The 24,341-nt window shown below is 35.0% G+C and overlaps 1 protein-coding gene across 19 annotated transcripts in view; it reads left to right on the plus strand.

Annotated features, from left to right (window-relative positions):
* Positions 1-13,384, plus strand: part of ROBO2 (roundabout guidance receptor 2) — a 1,749,879-nt gene extending 1,736,495 nt beyond the window's left edge. For 11 of the 19 annotated variants that reach the window (XM_040484189.1, XM_040484188.1, XM_040484194.1 and 8 more), the window contains 3 exons: positions 5,018-5,290; positions 7,025-7,225; positions 9,483-13,384. In XM_040484189.1, coding sequence (XP_040340123.1) covers positions 5,018-5,290; positions 7,025-7,225; positions 9,483-9,484 — 476 coding nt within the window. In that variant the 3' untranslated portion in view covers positions 9,485-13,384. The remainder of the gene's footprint in view (positions 1-5,017; positions 5,291-7,024; positions 7,226-9,482) is intronic. The other 8 variants (XM_040484197.1, XM_040484200.1, XM_040484203.1 and 5 more) reach the window with 2 other exon arrangements.
* Positions 13,385-24,341: the final 10,957 nt, after the last annotated feature.

Genomic DNA, 24,341 nt, shown 5'->3' on the forward strand with positions numbered 1-24,341 from the left:
AAAGAGAAGAAAAACGTTTTTTCTGAAATGTTTGAAGATTATATCCAGAATATGTGGAAGGTATAAAATATAAATCAACAAAATAGAGAGCTCTCCTTTTCTTCCTAAAATTCTTTTCTTGTAATTTTTAGCAGAATGTCTAGTTAAAGCAAGCATCCACCTAGTTTAAAGCATGATCAATATATTGCTTATCTTTCTCAACAACTAATAGGTTCCTAACTTTTAAACTTGCCAGCATTGCAAAGCCAGGTTATGGATTATGTGTTGTTAGTAGAAATATTTTGGAAGTAGTGATATTGCAAAGGGAATTTTGGCTCCCATGTCTTCCCAAGTGTATGATCCAATGATGTTTTATTTATGATATGAGGGCATTAATTGCAGATGACACTCTACAGATTATCCTTAAGGATGTTGCTATTTTATAGCAAATGTATGTGTCATAGCATTTATATGGTATCAATCCAGGCATTAGTAATAATTTTTTTTATTATTTGTGTGTGAAATCAAACCGTTCTTTTGGGGCAGGTTGCTGTTTAACAGCACTTAGTGCCTAGACATTTTTACACTAAAACTTTTGCTTTATACATTTTAAAATTGTATTTTGTGAGTAAATTAATCAGAATAATTACTGCCAGCTGCTATACCAAAGAACTATCCCTCAGTGGCTCAGCACCGCAAAAGTTTGTTTCCCATGAACATAATAATTTATCAAGGTCAGGTGTCTCTCCTCTAAGTACCAATGTAAGAAAATATGCTTTTTCAGTATTGGGATACCATCATTTTTACAGTGCAACATTTATGGCTTCTGAGTGAGGGGAAGACAAAAACAGAGTGATCACTTGAGACGTTCTCTGGTCAGGCCTGCAACTGGTGCATATCCCTTATCATCTCACTGACAAGTACACTGTCACATGACATCAGACTAACTACTGGGAAAGTGATATTCTCTTGTGTCTAGTAAGAGGAATTGGGAATGGTGGTAAACATAAGGCTCTGTCTTAAAGACTATGAAAAAACCCACACACATGTCAAGGAACATTCTGCTCCTTTGAATTCTCTTCGAAGCAGCCATTGCTCCATCCAAATCTTCTCTTCTACATGCATAAGTCAAAGAATACCTTTTCAAGCCAATATATTAACCAATACTGAAGGAAGAAGGCAGAGGAAGTATTTTTCTATCCATCAACCTTTTTTCCCTAGATCAGCTGCTTCTAGCCTGTTCTCCCCTCATTCCTAATGTCCCGGTTAGAGAACTTTCCTAGTTCTGCCACAGACTGGCTTGGACCGTTGAGCGAATTTCTTTATTTATTAATTTGTTCATTCAAATATTTACTAAGCACATAACAAATGATAGTCAATGGAAACCAAAGAGACAAAATTCCTTGTCTTCCTGGAGTTTACATTCTGTTGAGAGAAGATAGAGACAAACAAACAAAATAAAAGTAGGTAAGATGGTCATAAGTGTCATGGAGAAAAAACATAGGAAGTTGAGAAATACAAAGGTTAGGCGAGGTCTTTTTTAAGTAGAGTCTCAAGGAAGGCTTGACCAAGAAGATGACATTAGAGAAGACTAAAAGATTAAAAGGGAAAAAACAATGCTGATATCGAGGAAAAGTCATTCCAGAAACTGAGAACAGCAACTGGAAGCCTGAAGCTTGTTTGATAAAAAGAGAAGCAGTGTGACTGAAGCAGAGACAGCCACAGAATAAAATGTAAGGTTAGACAAGTAAGCAAGGACCAGTGTTTGTAAGGCTTTAAACTTTTTTAATGTTATTTTAGAGAGACAATGAGAGACAGAGCACAAGCAGGGGAGGGGCAGAGAGAGAGGGAGACACAGAATCTGAAGCAGGCTGCAGTCTCTGAACTGTCAGCACAGAGCCCAATATGGGGCTTGAACCCAAAAACCATAAGATAATGACCTGAGCTGAAGTCAGATGCTTAAGCAACTGAACCACCCAGGCACCAAAAGACCTTAAACTTCTATAAGGGCAATGGCTCTTACTTTGAACAGGAAACCACTGAAGGGGTGTGTGTGTGTGTGTGTGTGTGTGTGTGTGTGTGTGTGTTTAAGGCAGAGGAGTAACATGATCTGACTTATATTTTTATTTTCTTTTTATTTTTTTTTAAAGTTTATTTATTTTGAGAGAGAGAGTCCATGTGCTCCCAAAGGAGGGATGCACGGGAGGGGCAGAGAGAGGGAGGGAAAGAATTCCAAGCAGGATCCCAATCTGGATGCAGGGCTTAAACTCACAAATCAAATCATGAGATCATGACCTAAGCTATAACCAAGAGTAGGATGCTTAACCGACTGATCCACCCAGGCGCCCCGTTTTTATGTTGAGACAGATTAAATGCACTTCTACGTGGAAGCACAAAAACCACATAGCAGGTTGTAGAAGTAATATAGGGAATTGATGTCAGAGGTTTCTACCCAGGTAGAATCAGTGGAAGCAATGAGAAAGGTTGAATTCTGGCTATAGCTTGGGATTGGTGCCACAGGATTTGTTACTGAAATTAAATACAGGTTGTAAAGCAGAGATGTCAACGATTATGCCAAAGTTTTGGTCATCTTGTAGAATGCAATTGCTACTATTTGAGATGATGAACACTAGAGAAGAAGCATGTTTTGTCAAGGAAGGTCCAGGGCTCAGTTTTGATATGTGAAAGTAGATGCTTTCTAAATAAGTAGAACACCTAAGTGTGGATTTAGTCATGTGAGTCTGAAGTTGATGGGAGGAGAGATCCAAGCTGGAGGTATTTGATTTCTTTTTGCCTTCTTTTTTTTTTTTTCTAAAAAGTGGATAATAATGGCACATATTTCATTGGATTGTTGTGTGCCTGATAACAGCAAATCCTGAGTAAGCCAGTAAGAGACTCGTTAGTGAATTAATTTAGTCAAAATGAATCAACATGGAAATTAATAATAAATTTAAGTAAACATATTTGATTACGTATTTTTATTTTTTCCACAGTCATTCTTAATCCCATCTTTTTCCAATTCGTTTATTTCAATGTGCACGCCATGTACTTTCTTCTTAGAGTATACAAATTCCAAGTATATGACTTAATTATGTAGCCATATAATTTCAGGTTAAATTAAATAGTAATCAGAATTTCAGCTAGCATAAGCAGATGCCATTTTGTCCATTTTAAAAATGAAGCTCCTTTTATGGAGAATAAAAATCAATGACAAGATATGTTATTTTGAAAGCAAATATAATAATTTCCCCCCTGCTGGCAGTCTTAAGGCCAAACACTCCAATGAAATGATTGCTTTACATTTATAATAATACATACTGAAGGAAGTCAGATTGAATATAAAGGAAACACTACACCCCTTGGTGGACTGTTCTATGAACAGATATCATGATATTGGATTAGCTCTTCATTTTGGAAGAAATTTTCCAAATGCAACTGTATTCTCCCAGATGGAAATCTTGTTCCCTTCAATAATTAGTAATTCATAATCTACCAAGAGGACATACGTACGAATTGGGAATGCTGCTTCAATATGGGAACTCCCAAAGCAGACGCAGAGGAGAGTGTTATTGTCAATTCAGTGGAGGACAATATCGTTTTGCTCGTTAAGAAAGAAGGTATAAAGCTTCTTAATAAAGTCTTTAAAGAGAGCAACTTAGCCTTTCTGGAGGAAGCCTGTCTTTTGTACACAAGAAATTTATACTTCTTCCTTTTAAGTGTCACAAACAGTACTCTTAGAAATAAGAGCACAAATACAACAATGGCGTGGGAAATAATGGACTATCTATATGCAATATCGCCTATTAATAATATAAATATGTGTATTATATATGGTATTTGATTTTATGAACCAATTATATATCACTGATATATATAATTAATATATCAATATATATTGTATCAATATTATATCAATAATAATTGACATTATGTAATCACTGATATTCTGAGGATGAACAGAGAAGTTTGCAGTCATATACCAGGAAAATTACAAGATAATAATCCAAAAGAATGTTTAGAATGTTCAGGAGATTTCAAAATCTTCAACAAAGTAATTCTAGAACTAGTATAATGGCATAAATCATATAATAGAACTAATATAATACTTAAAGAAATATGAAAGAAGAGACTATGATATCACAGTTGAAGACAAATCAAAGTATAAAGGTGTCATGATCCAAACAGCTAACTAATAAAAGGCAAATGAAAAATTGGCTAAGCATTTGAACTTTTTAGTTTTTTCACATCTTATATTTAATTTAAAGAGCTTTTTGGCAAAGTTATCTATTCTACTACATCTCAAATTTTTATGATGCATTGTCTACTCTAGCACCATGAGGCATATTCTATCTGTACTCTGAACAGTGGTTATTACTTATTAAAATTAATACATTGGAAGATTATAATGTATTAGTTGTAACTCATTAGCTAACTCATGAAACGAACAGCCAGAATTGGTTGCCAGGCAGAATGTTAATTGCATTTAATAAATGTTAGCTTAACCCTTTGACTGTTGCTAAATGTACCACGTACATGGGTAAAGGCAGTCATATGTTGCATATGATACGGCATATAGTTCTTAATTTCCCGAGGGCAACATTTCCTATGGAGATTGGCAGGACAGCTTTTATTCTTCCAGGGGACTTTTATTAACACAGCTGCTAGAATGTCTAGTCATTTTGTGTCATGATATTTCTACTTTGGGGAGGTGGGGGTGAACATTGGATAAAATATGGAGAAAATATAAAATGCCTTCTATACCTTGAACATTAGCCTCAGTGTGCAATTGAAAACACTCTCCACATATAATAGTTGAAATTAGTCAATTTTGTTTCAAATACAGTGTGATCAAAAGGTAGAAAAGAGATCAATAATATGCATTTTAGGTAGAAATAACTGACCTTTGCCTCCCCCCACCAAATTTCTTTTGCATGAGTGAGACCTTTACGAGGGCACGGGTTTTTTTCTTCATCTTGAATCAAAACCTGTATTTTTCATTACATTGTAGTCCATTCTAAACATTATTCACAATTTTTAGATCTTCCACCACCACCAGATCCCCCTCCAGGTCAGGGTTTAAGGCAGCAAATAGGCCCGAGCCAGCATGCTGGTAACGTGGAAACCTCAACAGAGAGAAAAGGAAGCTCTCTGGAGACACCACAAGCATCCACCTTAGAAGACACAAAGAGCTCATTGGATTGTCCAGCTAGAGCATCCCTAGAGTGGCAGCGACAAACCCAAGAATGGATAAACTCCACAGAGCGCCAAGAAGATATACGGAAAGCCCTACACAAACAAAGTGTTGGACCAGGTGTGTTCTGCACAGTCCTAAGAAAGTGTGGACTTTTACCTGTTTTCCCCCCCTACCAGGTACTTAGAAATGGCAGTTGTTTAAGAACATCTGAAATATGTTTGCCTTGAATCGCTAAAAAGCTGGGATTCCTCGGCAGAGCTCACTGACACATCTTAAGTCTCATTCCCATGGGGATTGTTCCTTACCCTCTGCATAGAGGTCTGAGCTCAAGAGACCTCCAAGCTTTTTTTTACCTGGATTGTTCAGGAGACAATTTGATTTTTTTGCCTTGTAATGTTTATGTTGAATGCTTTTAAGACCTCCAAATTTTGTCTTAATGTCACTACAATCTCTGCCTTCAACCAGTTTCGTTTTGACTGAAGTAACTAGTCATTTTGAAAGGAGAGCTCCTTTCAGTCAATTCGTTGAATTCATTGAAATAACAAAAGTTGTACTGAAATGCCCAGTCACAGTATTCTCAGGAAAAAAAGAGCTTAAACAGGGCCTACAGTTTCTCCAGCTGGTTAAATTTAGTGGGTTGTTAACATTTCACTGGGAAATATTCTTATTTATGAATCAAACTTCCTGGAATTGTCACAAAATAAATTTCATTATTTGTGGTTGGGTTTTTTTTTTTTTTTTGGAGGAGTGGTGGTTGTTTGGGCCTATTATAGAAATACATTTTTTGGAACACTTCTTCTCCTATCAGGTTTCATTGAGTATTAAAATGTACACACAAACACAGATGACATTTGAGAGTTTCTTTATACATTGATTTTTGAACTTGGACTCCGTCTTTTCTAGATATATCCTCTACCCATGCATTTTTAATAATTATATGATATCACAACTGGGTGCTCAAAGTTTGAGAAAATGTAATATATGCAAGAACCAAAATATGTCAACTTGAATGTCGAGATTTAGTGAAACATTTAGGAAGTTATATCATGCAGGCTGTGAGAGAAAAACCATGTGATTATTGTGATTTCATAAAGACCATCTAAATAGAGTGGCAGTCATCACAGTAATTGTAGCTCAAATCTAGAAAGAAAGAAAAAAAAGGGGGAGGGAGAGAAGGAGACAGGAAGAAAGAAGGAAAGAAAAAAAATGTTTCAAAATATTAGGTATTTAATAATACACATAACGAGTTATTTGTAGAGAGTTGCTGCATTTAAAAAAACTTTTTATTTACTATTTATCATTTGTTAAAATGTGTATCTCTCTTTTTCTTTTAAGTAAATACACAATCTTTAAAATAATGTGTTATATCCCAAGAAACAGCAAAAATTTAAGGAGCTTATTTTAACTAATACATGGTTCTTCATATTAATTGACTGAGAGAATGTCGCTATAATTTAAAGTGGAAAAACACCATGTTTATTCAGTCTTCATGGAAAAATTTAATTGGAGCCTCACTGAACTCCAGAAATTATGCTCAGAGATGCTTTTGTTAAACAATAAGGTTCGTTGTCTGCAGCTCTCTTTTGTAAAGAATTTAAATGTTCAAAGTGATATGTAATATTATATTTTTATCCCCAAATTTCCTTTGATTCAATCCTGTTTTAGTTCCTATTATAGGAAATGTTGGCACATGGAAATTCTTTTAATATCCGGGCCTTCTTAAACCTCTTATTTTTAATTTTACTAAAGAGTGAAATGGTAGAATAGCCCATCTTAAACTTAATATTTAAAGTTAAATTTCTTTTGTCTCCATGTTGCTGTTTAGCTTAGCACTCTGTATTTCTTTTTCAGAGGAGACATTGGTGCCCTACAGCAAGCCCAGTTTCCCATCTCCAGGTGGTCACAGCTCATCAGGAACAGCTTCTTCTAAAGGATCCACTGGACCTAGGAAAGCCGAGGCTTTGAGGGGAAGTCACCAGCGCAATGCCAGCGACCTTCTTGACATAGGATACATGGGCTCAAATAGTCAAGGACAGTTTACAGGTGAATTATGTAAGTGCTTTAGGTCATTTGAAAGGCTCTGGTGATTCAGAACTAACATTGGGTTAATAATGCAGGGGAGGTAAAAGTTTTCCTTGATCCTCTTAGGGTCCCTGGTTGGGTCTGAAAATTAACTGATAAAGATAAACAGGAGAGGGGCGCCTGGGTGGCTCAGTCAGTTAAGCATCTGACTCTTGATTTTGGCTCAGGTCACGATGTTGCAGTTCATGAGTTCCATCCCCTCACCGGGCTCTGCACTGACAGTGCTGAGTCTACTTGGGATTCTCTCTCCCTCTCTCTATGCTCCTACCTTGCTCACACACTCTCTCTCAAGATAAATAAATAAAAACTTAAAAAAAAAGGATGAACAGGAGAAAAGCGTACATGGGTGCCTTCACAAGAGAATGAGTCATGACCCAAAGTAGTGACCAGAGCAGAAAGCTATTATATCTTTTAGACAAAGAAGCAATAAATTTGTGAAGGTTTTAGGAGACAGAAGGGTTTGGGTAGGAGCAGTCAACGGTAAAGAAGTAACTCGGAAGAAAAGGGTTAGTTTAAAAAGGTTTGTTTGCACAGTTTCTCAGCCCCCAAACTCCCTGTCTCTGGGAATAAGAATATCCTTCTTCCTGGTACAAGGAGGATATCTTTCACGTGGGAGTTTTAGGACCTGTTTCAGAGAAAAAAACTTGGGTTGAGGGAGGGAGGTCAGAGTGACCTTCCTGCTTCTGTTGGTTTCTCAAACTCTTTCAGCTTCAGATATTCAGTGTGCCAAGGTGTCATATTTGGCAGTAGTATGTCCTGAACCTCAACAATAATATTGGCACAATAGACAAATTTCAGAACAGTAGAAATCTTGCTGTGCTATGAGAAAAAAAAATTTTTTTGACTTTGAGCAGTTTTGGTCATAATGTAGACCATTGCTATTTCCAGCTGTCTATTAAATAAACATTTCCTCCATTTCAAGTCTGACTTATACTATACAAAAATTGCCTATCTTTAGGCAATTAATTTTAATATTTATAAGTTAATTGTTTGTAGTTTTGTTTACCTTTTTAACTGAGCATATAAAGAAAGGGAAACATATTGGCCCTTTGTTAGTTTTTAAAGAACCTCAAGAATTTTTCATTCCCTAGTTGATGTCTGTCTTTATTCATTTATTCATTTATGTATGTATGTATTCATAGAGAACCTGTGCAAGTGAGGGAGATAGAGAGGGCTGGGGGAGGAGTAGAGAGAGAGGGTGAGAGAGAATCTTGAGTAGGACCCATGCTCCACATGGAGCCACATGCGGGGCTCGATCTCACAACCCTGAGATCATACCTGAGCCAAATCCAAGAGTTAATGCTTAACTGACTGAACCATCTAGGTATCCCTATTTATTTGTTTATGTCTTTCTTTATTTATTTTAAGAGTCAACTTTTTAAAGTTGATTTTTGATTTCAGTTCATTTGAAGTACTTTGATTATAATAACATATTATATATATATATATACATATATATATGTGTGTATATATATATACAATTTTCTTTTTGAATAAAGAGCCAGCATTGATAGTATAACTAATCTATAAAAATATAATATCAGCTGACAGAGAAAGATAGGATGTCACAATATGTCACAGTAAGAAGCACTGAACTCTTGGTGTTAATTTTTTTCTTGAAATTGACCACTTCTGCTATCCAATGTCCAAATTATACTTGTTGAGTATTTTCAGCTGCTTATTTGAATTCAGCTTAAAAGCAATGCTGAAGGAACAGCCTTGGGTTCCAGTCTTAGCCCAGAACAAGTAAACTACCTTCCTAATCTCCACCCCCTTATCTTAAAAATCGCATTACTGTTATGCTTACATCACAGACTGGGGGATGTCATGAAATAATGGAAAGTAAAAGTACTTTCAGACTGTAAGTTATTTCTTGACTAGAGTTAGCATTATTGTTTTCTATTAGTAATCTGATTATTAGTAAGATATGTTTATAATTTTTAATTTGAGTCATGACTACTTGGATTTTTCTTTGACTTTTAGAATAGTTAGAGATTCGCAAGAAGTGCAGAAATAGCTCTACCTGGATTTTAAATCTCCAAGTTTTGCCATTTCTTTTTCTTTCCCTTCCCCTAAGTCCATTTTCTTAACTTTACACACTCACCAAGGCTATCCGATGATGTCATCTTCGTTGATTATCTGTTTCGCTTTTTGTTATACTGGTCGGGATGAAAGACTACTTACGTTCAATACAAACTTATTTCTCATTTTTTTAATCTCTTTGTAGAGTAACTGAGAGGAGACATGCAAAGCTGCTCTGAAGGACCACCAGGTCTGAACTCATGGAAGTGATGACACTAAACAGTGCAATGAACAATTTCTTTATTTATGTACTATTAAAAGACTGTAAATGCAATGTAAAGACACACAGCCACACATATCCCACAGATATTTTACTTGTGTTCTTCTCTTAAGTACACCACCCACCTTAACTCTTTCTTGTCAGGAGTATATACAAAAGAAAGAAAACAAAACTCGCCCTCCAGGAAGAAAAGGATTTTCCTCTGTATATAATTTCTTTTGTGCGTTGCTATGCAAGCTCACTCTTTTTAGCTCTGTTCATACTATTGTCTGTTTTTATTGGTCTGTTGTACTATATGTGAATTAATAGGCTGTGGTGCCATATATTAACTTTTAATTGTGTAACTTTTATGTTTAAATTTTGCACTGCAATTTTATTTGGTGATAAGCACAAATCTCTACTCCTCGTGACATGAAGAACAAGACTGAATGTGAAGGGAGTTTCTGTACTGTAAGCTAGGCTGGATATGCTGGTTGGAACCAATCATGTGAGATGGTTTGCAGTTGGGGTGTAGAAACAGGAAGATGCAAAGGAACAGTGGTGTTGGCGAAGTCTTCCTTGAGTACCAGGGACTGAGTCAATAAAAAGAAAAGCAGAAAGGTGGCTTTTACTATTGACAAAACGCAGGGGTCAAAGAAGGAAATCTAAGTCTTAAGGCTAAATAGGTATTAAAATACACAGGTAGCAAAGATGTACTAAACTCGCTAAAAAGAGAAAGAAAAAGAAAATGAAAATGAAAGTTACATGTAGCATCAACTTTACCTGTCATTGTAATTGACCCATCTGAGAATTATAACAAGCAAAAGGAAATGAAGGTGTTTCGCAAGAGCTGTGTTTGTATTACAGTGTTTTCAAGAAGCATTTTCTGAATTACCATAATTAATCTCTCCAACTCATTAAGTCAGGATCTAATATGAAGTTCCCCAAGGAAACAAACAAAATGAACTCTAGAATATCTAGCAAATAGTTAAAGAGGCAATTTATTATTAGGACATACTCGGGCTGCTTCCAAATGCAAAAACTCTATTGCAATATCTTGTTTCATCTTTCTGATACATGTTCAGTACACACTAGAGGATAGAGCTGCATCGCTTAAATTTATGACTTTGAAAAAAATCATGCAGTCTATAGACAATTCTGTGTTTTGTTTGACTAAGAGGTGAAGTTCATGCCACCAGATGTATAGCCAAATTGTAAGTGCTTAAAAAGCAGTGCTCAGAGTATGTTCAGTTCACAGTAAGTAGATTTATCGAAAGAAACATTTTATGGTACAGTCTCAGAAATTGGCTACCGACTAAAATATGTTTGACCCATTTTGAATGAGTAAATTGAAAAGAAAAATTTTAAAGGAGAAACAATGCATGTTTATACACTTTTTAAATAAAACGAAACCTCGTTAAGTGGACATTAATCACAGTGTCCTGCCTCATTTGTTGTCACGACTTTGAGAACAAGAAATTCCTGAACATCAGTCATGTATGGTCAAAATGAATATGGCTTCGAAATATATGTAGCCACTGTACGTGAATAGTGAAGCAGTCCAGTAGAAGAAAACTTCCCTGAAATTCCTACTTGTGACATTTTTCCATGTGCTGCCTACAACAGCTGTAAATTCGACTTCTAGTTATACTTTCTCATGTTTTCCCTACGATGTGCTCAGTAGTTGTACTCTGAAAAATATTCGATGTAACGATTAGAATCAATCGTAAAATATGGGACCCGCTTGAGTGATGATTCATACTCCATGCATTATTGGCTCAGCCACCAATTCTGTATCATATTTGTAATAGCAAAGGGATAATATAATTTGATGTTTCCCTTTTTTGTTTCCTGAGACTGCATCAAGACAGGCAAGAGTGGAGGAAACTAATGTTCTTTATGGGCCCCAATGTCTTTGGTGCCATGTGGTTCATTTCTTCACTGAAGAGAAAAAACTATTCTGAAACATACTTATTAAATGCTGTAGCAACTTTCTATAATCAGTGCCTGATTTGAATGCAGTTTGGTTTCTCTGGGTCAGATTGTCCACGGAAGGTGAAAAGTTTCTGTGAAGAATGAGTACATAACATTCACAACAGTAGGATGTGAGGTATTTAATTTCTACTTATGCGGTTCCCTACTTCACCTCTTTCCATTTAAAAACAAAGTTTTGTTCATGTTCCCTCTTTATGCTATTCTATAACCCACTTTAGATTAAAGCTTTAGTTCATTACATTTATTACACATAGACTTTGTACCCTGGTAAAAGGTGTATGTGACTAATAAACCAAGACTTCAAAATTAGATTATGTGTATGCAAGTGACTTCGGGAATAACATAGGACATAGCCTTAAACCTTCTTATTTTCAGTGTATAAAAATTAACTGTTCTGGTTAGCTTTTGGCAACAGAGCCCTTATGGTTGGTTACCTAGAATGTTCTTTTAGAATATTCCACATACCCTTTTAAATCTAATTTTAAATAAATTGGTCAGTAAAATCTTGCACCCAATATATCATCCTCACAGATTTAGAACAAGATCAAATGCTGTGGCAATCCAAATGACTTCAGGAATCCTGGGAAAAAAAAATCAAAAGCTTTTGACAACTTGGTATATGTAAAAAGCTTCTAATCTGCATAAGTCAGAATGTCGTTAAAGAAATACAAACATGTATGAGAATGTCATTTTTTTCATTTTGTAGCCCAGTCAATGAATGTCATTAGAAATCACTGAGCTCACTCTTCTTCAGGTCTAAACAAGGCCTGTAGAAGTTGTCAGAGGGAAATCTGGATGAAAGAGAATGTAAACTTATCTCACACTCACAGGCAATGCCACGGTGCAGCCAGGCCCTGAACAATACAGCTCCATTCTCAACGCGCAAAGTCTCCATTGGGGAAATGCCCATCAGTGTCCCAGCTCAGGAATGCCTCAGTGTGTGCAGAGAGAGTCGCCCCACCCCTCCCCAGATCTTTTCCATGATGTATTTAAAGTGGGATAGTCCAGGGACTTGACAACAATGGATTCCTTCATAGGATTCGAACTCAGTACAAGGGAGCATATAGGAAAATCAAGACCAACACTTAAGATGTCATATAACCAAAGGGAAATAAAAATGTTGCACGTATACTTGCTCTAACAAAACAGATTAAATGGTGTTCTTTGTCATAGTTTAATGCTCTGGGAATTTAAATATATCTTCAATGGGATTCAAGTTGAAAGTTTATATGAGCTTTGATAGAACACCTCCAATTTCTGTTCAACAAATTTAGGTAATTGTCCATTGACAACATAATTATAACAATGCCGATGAGCTCTAAACTGTGGTTTATCTTCGCCACTGGAAAGTGATTGTGTATCAGTATTAAAGATATGCAGATCCATGACATTCACTAATTTGTACATCTGCTTCTGTACATTGTATTTATCAAGTTACATGCCAAGAATTGGTGTAAAGCAACATGTCTTTCCACATTATCTTAGAGATGAAGTTACTTTTATTTTGCTTCTCTATAATGTGTACTTCAAATGGAACCCCATGCCTTTTTTAAATGAATTTCAGTTTACTGATTTTTCTTATCTCATTTTCAAAATCATTTATTGTGACTTTAAAGTATTGCAAGATAAGGGATTTTGTGGCCGTGGGTAGACTTTTTATACTTTGTTTTATAGATTGACTTTTTTTTAACTAGTTTGTTTAAGTCACCAAACAGCGTCCAAAAATCTTAATGTGTTTCATTTGATGTTGTTAGATCAGAAAAGAAATTGGCATAAAATTGGTTAATAGTATTGTCAAAGAATTGTGTATTGTGTACTCACTGGGAAAAAATAAAATATATTCACATTTCAAATTTGTAAAAAAGCCATTTATGTAAAACAGACTTGCCTTGTAGAATAATCAAAACAGACCATACAGTCACTTGTGCAACACCCCATTAATATTTTGTGACCAAATGCAAAATCTTATTTTCTCGTGTGGTAATGGGTTGGGCAGTGGTAAATACAAATTGGAACTGACTTATATAAATGACTATACTAATGACACTGATGAATATAAAAAAGCATTTGAAATCATAGATTCCACCCTATACGCCCTCCTTTCCAGATCTGAGCTTCCCCACCCCATAAAGACCTGCAGATGGATAGAATACAAACTTCTTGTCTACAAAATTACCTTAAAAATCATTCGTTAAATATAAATAAGCATGAGAATTGGAAGAAAGTGGATATTTCTTAATTGCCTTTGAGTAGCTAATGATAACTTTAAGATGATGGATGTTGAAAAGTTATCTTAGAGACTGGATAGAAAAGAAAAAGTCCCAATTTTATTATACTCCATGAATATTTCATTCTTTTTCACTAACTACACTTACAAGATCAAATTATTTCTAAAAATAAAAAAGAAGGTTATGCATTCTTTAAAATTATATAGTAATAGTAAAAGTGAAAAAAGGAACTTATTGAACTCTGAAGCAATTTATTAAAAAATATTTTTAAAGCACATGGTAAGTGGGTAATAAACTTCAGAGTTTCATTAAAAATAAATTAACATGAAAATAAAATAGTATTGGAAGAATCACAAATAATGTCGCATTAATATAATATAACGGTAATCCATAATATCTGTGATTTAAAGACAAGTTTATCATTTACCTATATGACAAATAGTAGAGGAATTACAAAACAATCATTGCTTTATTGAATCTGGGTGCATTACGGAAACACCTGAAAATGGCAAAAGTACAAAATTATCAGAAAGATTTATTAAAATGATACACTACGCTCTCTTCACTATTATATATTACCCATAGAAAAGATATATCCGTGTTGTAGGAAAGCATTTTAACAAGAAATAACACAATGTCGTCAATTTGTGAAAATGTATTTTATATCATCCAAAGAGAGTATCAGCCAAATTCATGATAAATCTCACTTCCTAACAAAGATGTGAAATAAAGCTGCAATAACTGAAAAGCACGTTGTAAGAATTCAAAAGAAAAGACACATGGAAAGACCAGGAAAGGAAGATAATACGTTGTCTCCAAAAAGTTTCAGGAACTCTTTTACCTCGATGAATTTAGTGCAGTCTTGCTTTTGGTTTTCAGCCTTAGAGGGAATTTCCTTCAGGTGCAGAGAAGGAATTTGGTATAAGACAGGGATGCAAAGCTGTCAAGGATCCCAGAGACAGATGCAAGACAATTGTATGGCTGGGTGTGACCTGCCTTTGTATCTCCCAGCTTACACACTTTCTCCTGGCAGCAGTTAAGCTACAAGAAATATATATATTCAGTTATCTTGGTAATTAATCAGAGACAGGCACTTTTATAATTCAAATACACTCACCTTGGGCTCTAGTCAATGTCCATGATAGGGAATTTGCAGGTCACTATAAATGCCCTTAGCTCATAACACCATAGCACCCTTTGCCTGGAAAATACCTTAATGGATGCAGCTTCTAGGTAGGAGACAACTTTTTTGGACAATTTTTATATGGTGTTGTGCTTCTCTAGACAACATTTACCAATAATTTGTTTCTGACAAACGGTTTGGATTTTTTGTTGTTGCTGTTTTGGTTATTTATTCATTAGTTTTGCAAGCAAGTACTGAGACATTGTGCTAAGAAATATACAACGTGGTTAAAACAGAAATGGCTTTTGCCTTCATAAATAGATCAGGATCTTCTATTAAGTACAGCCCTGATCTCTAGGAAAGTATCTTTTTGATGAATGTTTTTGAGCTAAGGGAAGAGAGACAATGAACAAGGCTTTTAAATATATTCTCAAGCAATAAAATCTGCATTAGCTTCATTCATACCCCCTCACCCTGTCATATTATCCATATTCCAGTCTTTCTCAAAATAGTCTATGGAATTTTAATAGGTATTTTAAAAATAAAGAAGAAAAGAATGGATGAACATATAAAGAGATTTCTTTATTACTTGACTCCTTTTCAAAGTTGCTCAAATGTTATATAACATAGAAACCTTTGTCCTGAGGCATCTTGTGAAATTAGGAGTTTGGGACACTCACTTTGAGAAATACTCTCCTAGAAATCATCGTACTTCATTCTGTCCCTAGGCTCTGCATTAATGGTCCCAAAGTACCTTTGCCATTTTTTTGTCCCTTGCTGTGGTTTTTTAAAGTCGGTATCAACTCATGACAAAGAAATGTGTGAATCTCAGGTATTCTGTAGAGATAACAGAGAAAAACTATTCAGTGAGAAATTGCATTCCCATTTATGACAAAGTGTAAGTACTTACCTGAGATCAGTATTTAGCACTTGGGCAACAGGTATGATTCCATTATGTTCTTTCACTGTTCCACAATCCTTTTGTAGGCTAAGTCTCCAAATCATTTGGCTAAATCTAAAGCATAAAAATACAATCATTGTCTCCCCTCACCCAGCTCCCAACTCTCACAAAACGATAATGTACTCCTTTTTAAGGCTACTGTCTGATTATTGCAAAGTTCTACTTCAAATAGTGCTAAAAATAATTTCATAACAAAACAAATACCAAAAAAAAAAAAAAAATAGGGAGAGAGGACTTACGATTTCTCGGTAAGACAATACAGAAGAACTAAGTCCCGGTGGAAAGCAAAATGCAGCCTATTAGTAATGATGAAAATGAGTGTACTCAGAAATAGATAAATATAAAAGTACAAAAGAGAAATTGAGGATTATCGTTACAGGAACTGTGGCCAGCATTAAGTATAAAAGAATATGATATAAGAGAAATTAAAGTGAAATGTAGGAAGGAAGGATTTAAATTCACTTAATTAATTTTGAGATGGTAGATGAATGCAACCAATAGATTAAAATGCCCCAACATAGGTGATTTGAGAGTAATTGCCTGTGGGTAATGGTTATTCTAATAAAAATGATGGAACAGACAAATGGAAGCAGCCTAAAAAAAAAAAGACATAAACGGAGAGGAACATTCAGTTTAAAAAGAGGGATTAAAACATTTTCAATAAATGTGCAAGCATTTCTTGTGCAAGTAATTGTCCACCAAGGATTACACCTTGTTTTCATTAATGTTGGTGATACTATTTTTTCCTAGCATTTTCCTGATATATATTCCACAACTGTACCTAAAAAGTATGACACAAACACCCATATACGTATGACAACTTTAAAGAACATGTGTGCTAAATATCTAATACCATCTAAGTCCTAAAATAATTTGAATAGTTATTAAAAAGGTTAAAATTTATAATGATGATAACTGTTTTCATCAATGAATCATAAGTAGAAAGATATTTTGAATCTGTTCTAATAATAAGCCAAATAAAAAGAATTATAAAACTTAAAATGTATTGTATAACCAATGCATGTCATAGGAAATTCACACATCCATGTACACAAACACATACACATATCCACACACATATCCACACACACACACACGCATGCATATATACACATGTACATATATGAATAGTTTTCAATTCAGTAGAATCTAAGATATGATGAATAGACTCATAGACTTTGAAAAACGGACACCAACAAAGACTATGGGGGTTAAGATAGGTATTCCAGAACAATTCTTCCGATAATCTCTATTTTTCTAGACAAATTACATATGCATTTATACATACATATACACATTTTTATGTGCATTTATGTTTATATATATGCATTTATATTTGCATATATGTATACACACTCTCATTTTATATGTGTATTTATATTTATATGTGTTATATACATCACATATATATAATACATACATATGTATATATGAAGGAATGGGTATTTTGTTGTTCAAATGACCAAATGTTTTAAGATGAATAAACAAATGTTGTATACACAGTATTTTGCTTGGCACAATATAGTGGGGGCTGGCAATAACAAGTAATAGAATCTCATAAACTAGTTGGAGGGCAATATAAAGCACAGAGTGAACATTTTATTAGAAGTAGAAAGTGAAGCAAATCATAAGACAGTGTTTTAGAAATCAATTTGAGAAGTTAACAGGAAAGGAGGAGGCATAGAGGATGCGTATGGGCACGTGAGACTTCAGTGATAAAAGAGTTTGAGTTGCTATTGATTGTAAGGATTTGATAGAAGATAGGCTGGAGGAGACCCAGCAGACATGATACAGTCTCTAGCCTACAGGAAACTACAGTCTAATGAAATAACCAGTGAACTGAACCAACATTTCCAATTTGGTGGAATGCAAGGTATGATAAATATACACAGAGTGTTACTGTGGCATATGGAAGGTGGGTACCTAATTCAGATTCAGACTCCAGGAGTTAAGATAGGCATCCCAGACTGAATAATGCCTCAGTCTCTGTTCCTTCTAGACAAAGGAGATAAATATGGGCTTCAACTTTCCTCTGCAAAGGCATGGAGCCTTGAGATGCTACAGCATTGTAAATACAGAATAGTAAATGGTAAGTGGAATAGTCAATAGAATGGAATGTTTGGAAAACAACAATAGAACAGAGAGACACTGGGGAAGAAAGAGTGAATGGGATGAAAAGAGTTAGACTAAGAATGCCTACACTTAGGACGTAACAAAACACAGTCTCCTACGACAACTTCACATGCTTCCTTTTCCATTCTGGGGATGTAAGGACACCTCATCCTCAAAGGGGATTTGTGCTTTTGTAAATGGGAAAATTCAATTCTACCTCCAAATTTTATGTATCCAAACTAGCCATGCACGTGGTATGTTTCCCAATGAAGAATGTTATATAAGCTGAAATCGACAAACAAAATAAATATCATAATTATAACAGAGTGTGAAATATCCCCATTTAGAAAGTGTATAGTTTCATGTAAACAATAACGAGAAATACCAGAAAGAAGCAGAATGAGACCAATTATGATTAATACAATACAATCCCAAATGGGGCAGAGCAACTCTCTACACATACGCAATTGAATGCGGCAGAGCCAAGCCAGACCCCAGGGCTCAAATAGGAACTTCATTAGGGAAAATTAAGGACAATACACAATGCTGATAAATCTCGCAACAATAATCTGCCTGAGGACCAACTACAAAAGGAGCAAAAACAAATAAAACTATATCCTGGAAAGAATACATGAATGAAAACAAGGATAATAATGTGCAATAAAACTTAGAAGGGAAAAATAGATTTGAAAGCAAATCTTGGTCTTCCTGCCTTTCCTTCCTTCCATTCTGTTTTCCCCCAGGATCCTAATGAGTTGTTGATTATCTCTTTTTAAAGACCAACTACAGAAAAGCTTAGAAACGTGAAAAATAATTAGAGCATGGGACTAAGTATGGATAATTATGAAATGGCAAAATATAATTAATCATCAATTCCCTGCAAATTTCTCTTTTAAAATGACTCCATAGTTTTAAAATGCACAAGAACTTTAATGTTGTGTTACCCACCCACATGCATAAACACACACATACAAACAGCATGCAAAACTATTTTCTGACCAAATATACTTGCTCTGAGACTTAGAGGCAATATTCAACCTACTCTGGAGTGTGAGTTTGCTAGATTGGCTCCCCAGGCATAAACTATACCTGCTCCACACTTTATTTGATATCTGTCTTTAGTTCTAGCTTGTCATCAGGGATTTTCAAGTTTTCCGTGTTTGAATTTAGTGCTATTAGAGATGATTTTTCCCCTTGAAGACATGTATATTTATTTTCCCAACCATTTGAGACTTTCTAAATAAAGATTGTGAAAAATTTTAAAATGTACGGCACTAAAACACCATGGCTTCTACTCCTTTTGCAACTGCCAGTTTCTGACACAACGCCGAATTGAAGGGCTGCCTAAATATTGAATTGATTTGAATATCCTGGCACCCACTGAATTATTTTACCACATTAAGTTGAATGGCATTGTGACTTTCCTTGTAAAAGCATTTATTCCATTTGACTAAATACCCTAAGAGCTTAAAGTCTAAACATTTTGCAAAATAAGCTAATTAGTCTTGGAAACATAATGGAAGGCAACAAAAATGTGTTTAGAAGCTACCAGTCACAGGGCTGTTGAATGGTAAGTTTGGACTTAACTCCACCTAAGAGGAGCACAACATCACACCGCATCATTTTACCTCTTTATGTCAAAGTAAATAGCATAAAATTCCTCTGAAGAGACAAACATTTATTCTGCTAAAATCTCAAGCAAGCAAAAACTTAGCAGGAGATTTTTTGTATAAATGATGGGTAAGCCAGTAGCACTATCTTCAACTGCAGCTTTGAAAAAGTCAGAGGACTATTATTCAAAGAGATCATTTTTTAATATAAACCCTTTATACAAGTTGAGGGTTGAAGTCACAGTAAATATTACGTATTCAAGGCAATTTTATTGGTGGTGTTAAACTGTAGGCGGTAGACCAGTTTGTTGTTTTTTTTTTTATACCTGGGGAGGTCAATCCACTTAAGCAGCATATACTTAGGGAGCAAATAGAGTCAATATTTTCCTATGAGAAGATCCTTGTACCACCTTAAGCATTTACCAAATGCCTGAATGTGGCATTATATGGAAGAAATTGTCCTTGAGCTAAAAATGATACTGGCATATGCTCCCACAAAAGAACTTCCCTCTAAAGGAACTCAGCTATGCTATGGAATATGCAGTACATTCGTTGAACCCCCCCAGAAGTCACTGAATATACTCAGGAAACAAGACACTCATCAATGAAATGAGTGAAACTACATTTCTCCATACAGGTGTTGATGAATGTGCCATATACACACTGGTTTTCCTCAGTACAGGATGGTTCAGGGGCAATTATCAGGCAAAACAGGGAGCAGGTTTCAGCCTTATTAACATTTCAATTCTGGTTTCTTGTTTATTACTATCATAAGAGTATTAATTTCTTTTTCCTAACTGTCAATCCAAGTTGTTAAGGTTCATATTAAACACAAGGAGTAAATTATAAGAAAAAAATATAATTTTTATTTTCAAAACTGTCATTAGAACACCCCTGCATCAGATAAAGCTTTTGGATGCAGACAGAATATGCCCCCCAAAAATGGTTTAAAAATACAGATTTAATATAACTTAACACGTTGCCAATGTGCAAATAGTTTCAGAGTAGATGCAATGAATGAGTTGGCAACAAAATAAATATAATTAGTTATGGAATAATGTTGCCCCAGTCCTACCCACTCTTTCTAATTAAATTAAGAAAAAAATGGCAGAGTGTTAAAGCTATATTCAAAATATTTTTTTTTTCATTTGGAGATACAATCATACAAAAGGAGACTTTTTTGTGATGTTAATTATTTTCAAGAGATCATGTTTCATACAGATTCTGAAAAATTCTAGCAGAAATAGATATCTTGAGATCTTTCCAGATTTATGTGAATCATCAGACATTTTAGAAAAGATGGAGTTAGTGGGCTGCTAGAGGGACCAGACAACAATAATAATAATAAAATAAAATGTATAATATGGATAACCTAGTGGTTCTACCTGGGGTGTCCTTGAGACACTTTCAGAGAGACTGTGAGGTCAACACTATTTTTATTATAATATTAAATGCTATTTGTCTTTTTCATTGAGTCTATACTTACAATGAGAATGCAAAAGTAGAGGTAGGTCTGTTACCCCTGTAGCACAAATCAAATTAGTAGCATCAAACTGTATTAGAAGTCATTGTATTCTTCACTGTAGCTTTTGTATTAGTTCTTAGGATTACCGTAGCAAAATATCACAGACTGAGTTAAAAACAAAAATTTATTTCCTCACCATTCTGAGAACTAGAAATCCAAGGTCTAAATATCGGCAGTTAGTTTCTTCTGATCCCTCTCTCCATGGCTCGTGGGTAGCTGACTTTTTCTTGTGCCTCTATATGGTCCTCCCTCTGTATCCTAGTATCCTCCACTTACAAGGACACAGGCTGTATTGGATTAAGGCCCACTCTAATGTCCTCATTTTACTTTATTTACCTCTTCAAAGACTCCATCTCCAAATACAGTCACATTTTGAGGTACCACTGTTTAGGAATTCAACACTTGCATTTGGGGTGGGGAGCTGAATTCAGCCCATGGTATTCACCATCACACAATTCTCATTAAAAAAAAATAATAATAAGAGTATTTGATGATGCAGTAAAAAGTATTAACTCTGTTAAATCTCAAACCCTGAGTACGCATCTTGTTATGTGTGATGCAGTGGATAGGAAGCACCCACGAAGCACTTCGGCTTTATACCAACATATGAATGGGAGTTCCAAGATAAACCATGTGTGGGACTGAAGTAACCACTTTTTAAAATAGAACATACTGACTTAAAATAACTACTGCCTATTTGAACATTCAACAGACTTTTTTTTTTCAAAAATGGAAGAAGTGAGCCTAACACTTCAAGCAAATATGAGAGTATTATTAATGAAAACATTTGAGCTTTCAAGAAAAAATTAGAATTTTTGAAAACTTGCCCGGGCTACCATGCAGTTGACAACGTTCTAATACCTTAAAGGCTTTTCTAGTGATACTGGCAATGATATTAGTATATATGATTTTTGATCTGTAACAAAATGAGGCTGCAATTAGAAGATCTGCATAACTCAGTGAGTCAATATTTTCCAAATGGCCACAGCATGATATTTAAAATTTTGCATAGACAAAGGATTTATTCAAAGTGCACGATAGACTAATGGATTTTAATGTAACAGAGTTTTAAAAGTTCAGTGATATGGCTACAAATTTTACGTTGCAACTTAATTTCAGAAAATTCCACTTGTCAAGTTTGATATGTTATCAAAAAGACTATTCATTGTTATCTGAAAAGACTATGAAAATACTCCTCCTTTTCCAACTACGTATCTTTGTAAGGCAGAATAGAAGAACAGGTGTGCCTAACTGTTGGACTGTTCTCCTCCTGCTGAGGCATTGGAGGGACCATGTGTTTCTGGGATTGAAGTTACAAGATTCTGAAGATCCCATAGGCCTGGATGACTCAGTGAATAGTTGGAGCAGATTCCCATGATGGACATATGCCATTAGTGAACAGAACTGGCTATACAGTGTGTACGGCCTGGTGCAAATGTGAATGTACTGAATGAATGCCATTGAATTGTACATTTAAAAGTGGCAAAAAATTCATGTTATGTATATTTTACCACAATTTAAAAACAATCTTTAAGAATACCAAGATGACTAAAGCAGTTAAACCAGACATTGGCCCTTCTTGAGCATGAGGTCCTCTGTCACTGCCTATGTTGCAGGCTCATGAAGTTGGCCTTGCTAGTAAGAAATAACCTCATTGCATGAAGCCATTGGGATTTTAATGTTATTTATTATCACAGTATCACCTGAAATATCCTGACTAATAAAGAGCTAAAAAAGGCTTAACTAAATAAATCATTTTCTAAACTAACATCCAAAGAATAAATAATAATTAGCAAAGTGAATAGAAAGATTGCTCGAGGAGAAGGAATGGTATATGCTAACACCCTTAGTGAGGAAAGATAATCACAAACACAACATAATGATACCCCATTTGTTGGATATTGCTATTGTCCCTCCAAAATACTCTTCACCATCCAGCTTTCTGCCCCAGGAGATGACTGGTATAGGTTATAACAATGGATTCCCTTAACTTTGGCTCGTAGTTAGATTTGGCCACTGCAGAGCTCTGATTTTTCTTTTTTAAAAGTTGAGGGAAGAATAAAGAAGTTAGGATAGTTTTTTCTCTGGCCCTTTCTATGAGGGTGCCTCAGGCAATGTCCTTCCACTAAAGACCACTTTTTCTTTCAAGTCTTCTCCAAAAGGGATCTTTCTTCCCAGGTTCCATAGCCACTGCTATTCCACAATCTTTTTTGGTCCTAAGTATGGTAGCACTTTTTGGGTGTGGTTTCAATCTATCTTACATATTTGTATATAGTTTTTCTACTGAGCCGTCATTGAATTATCTTGTTTTAACAGTTGTCATATTGTTCCCATTTGGGCCCATTGTGATAATGCCAATATCACAGAGCATAGAATGAATATGGTTTAAGATATGGTTAGACAGCAATGTAGAGCCCAAGTTCATGTGGATATGTTAAGCAGTTTTGCCCATCATTTTTTAAGAGAAGTCACTGAAGTACATGCTGAAGGCATGTTGTAAATGTAGGTACACTTGTTAGAAGAAAACTATTACCACATGTTACATTTGAAGAAAAATACAACATAGACTTTGTTACAGTGGATATATTAATCCTCACACCTTACATGTTTAAATCCATTTTTTTCTGCAAAATCAATCACAAAACTCTTGTCATTAGTCTATAGAGAGAATTATAACATATATGAGTTGGAGAATAAAGTAACCAACTCAGCTGCCTTCTCCATAGAAGAACAAAAGTGTATAATTAGTCTAGAAAGATGGCCCAAGAGGTAAGAGGGCACATGTTTTTTAGGTTTAATTATCTCTAAACTCTGGGTAATTACCCATAATTTCAAAGTAAATTTCAATTGCATTACCCAGTTTATATTTTCTTCATTCCTGTAAAGAAATTTGCATCATACTTTTTTATAGTTAGAAATTATTTTAGCTACCAGTTGAACTATAGGTTTGTACCTCATTGTGGCTAATAATGGCACCTAATTAAAATACCTTGACTAGCTAGAATAGTTGGTTAACACCTGGAATAATTTATTATAATAAAAGGAAATCATGTTATCCATTCATATCTGTTCATGTCCATTTACTAAACCCCAGAAATATTTGTTTCCTTTTCATCAAGTTGTGTTTTAGAAAAAGTTGTATGTTGTGAACAGTCTCCCTAGGAACTGAATTATGTCCCCTCCTCTCCCAATCATATATTGAAGCCCTAACTCCCAATGTGACTGTACTTGGAAAAAGGGCCTTCAAGACG

Source organism: Herpailurus yagouaroundi, unplaced genomic scaffold (genome assembly GCF_014898765.1).
Source record: "Herpailurus yagouaroundi ecotype Mexico unplaced genomic scaffold, PumYag 162, whole genome shotgun sequence".
Classification (NCBI taxonomy): domain Eukaryota; kingdom Metazoa; phylum Chordata; class Mammalia; order Carnivora; family Felidae; genus Herpailurus; species Herpailurus yagouaroundi.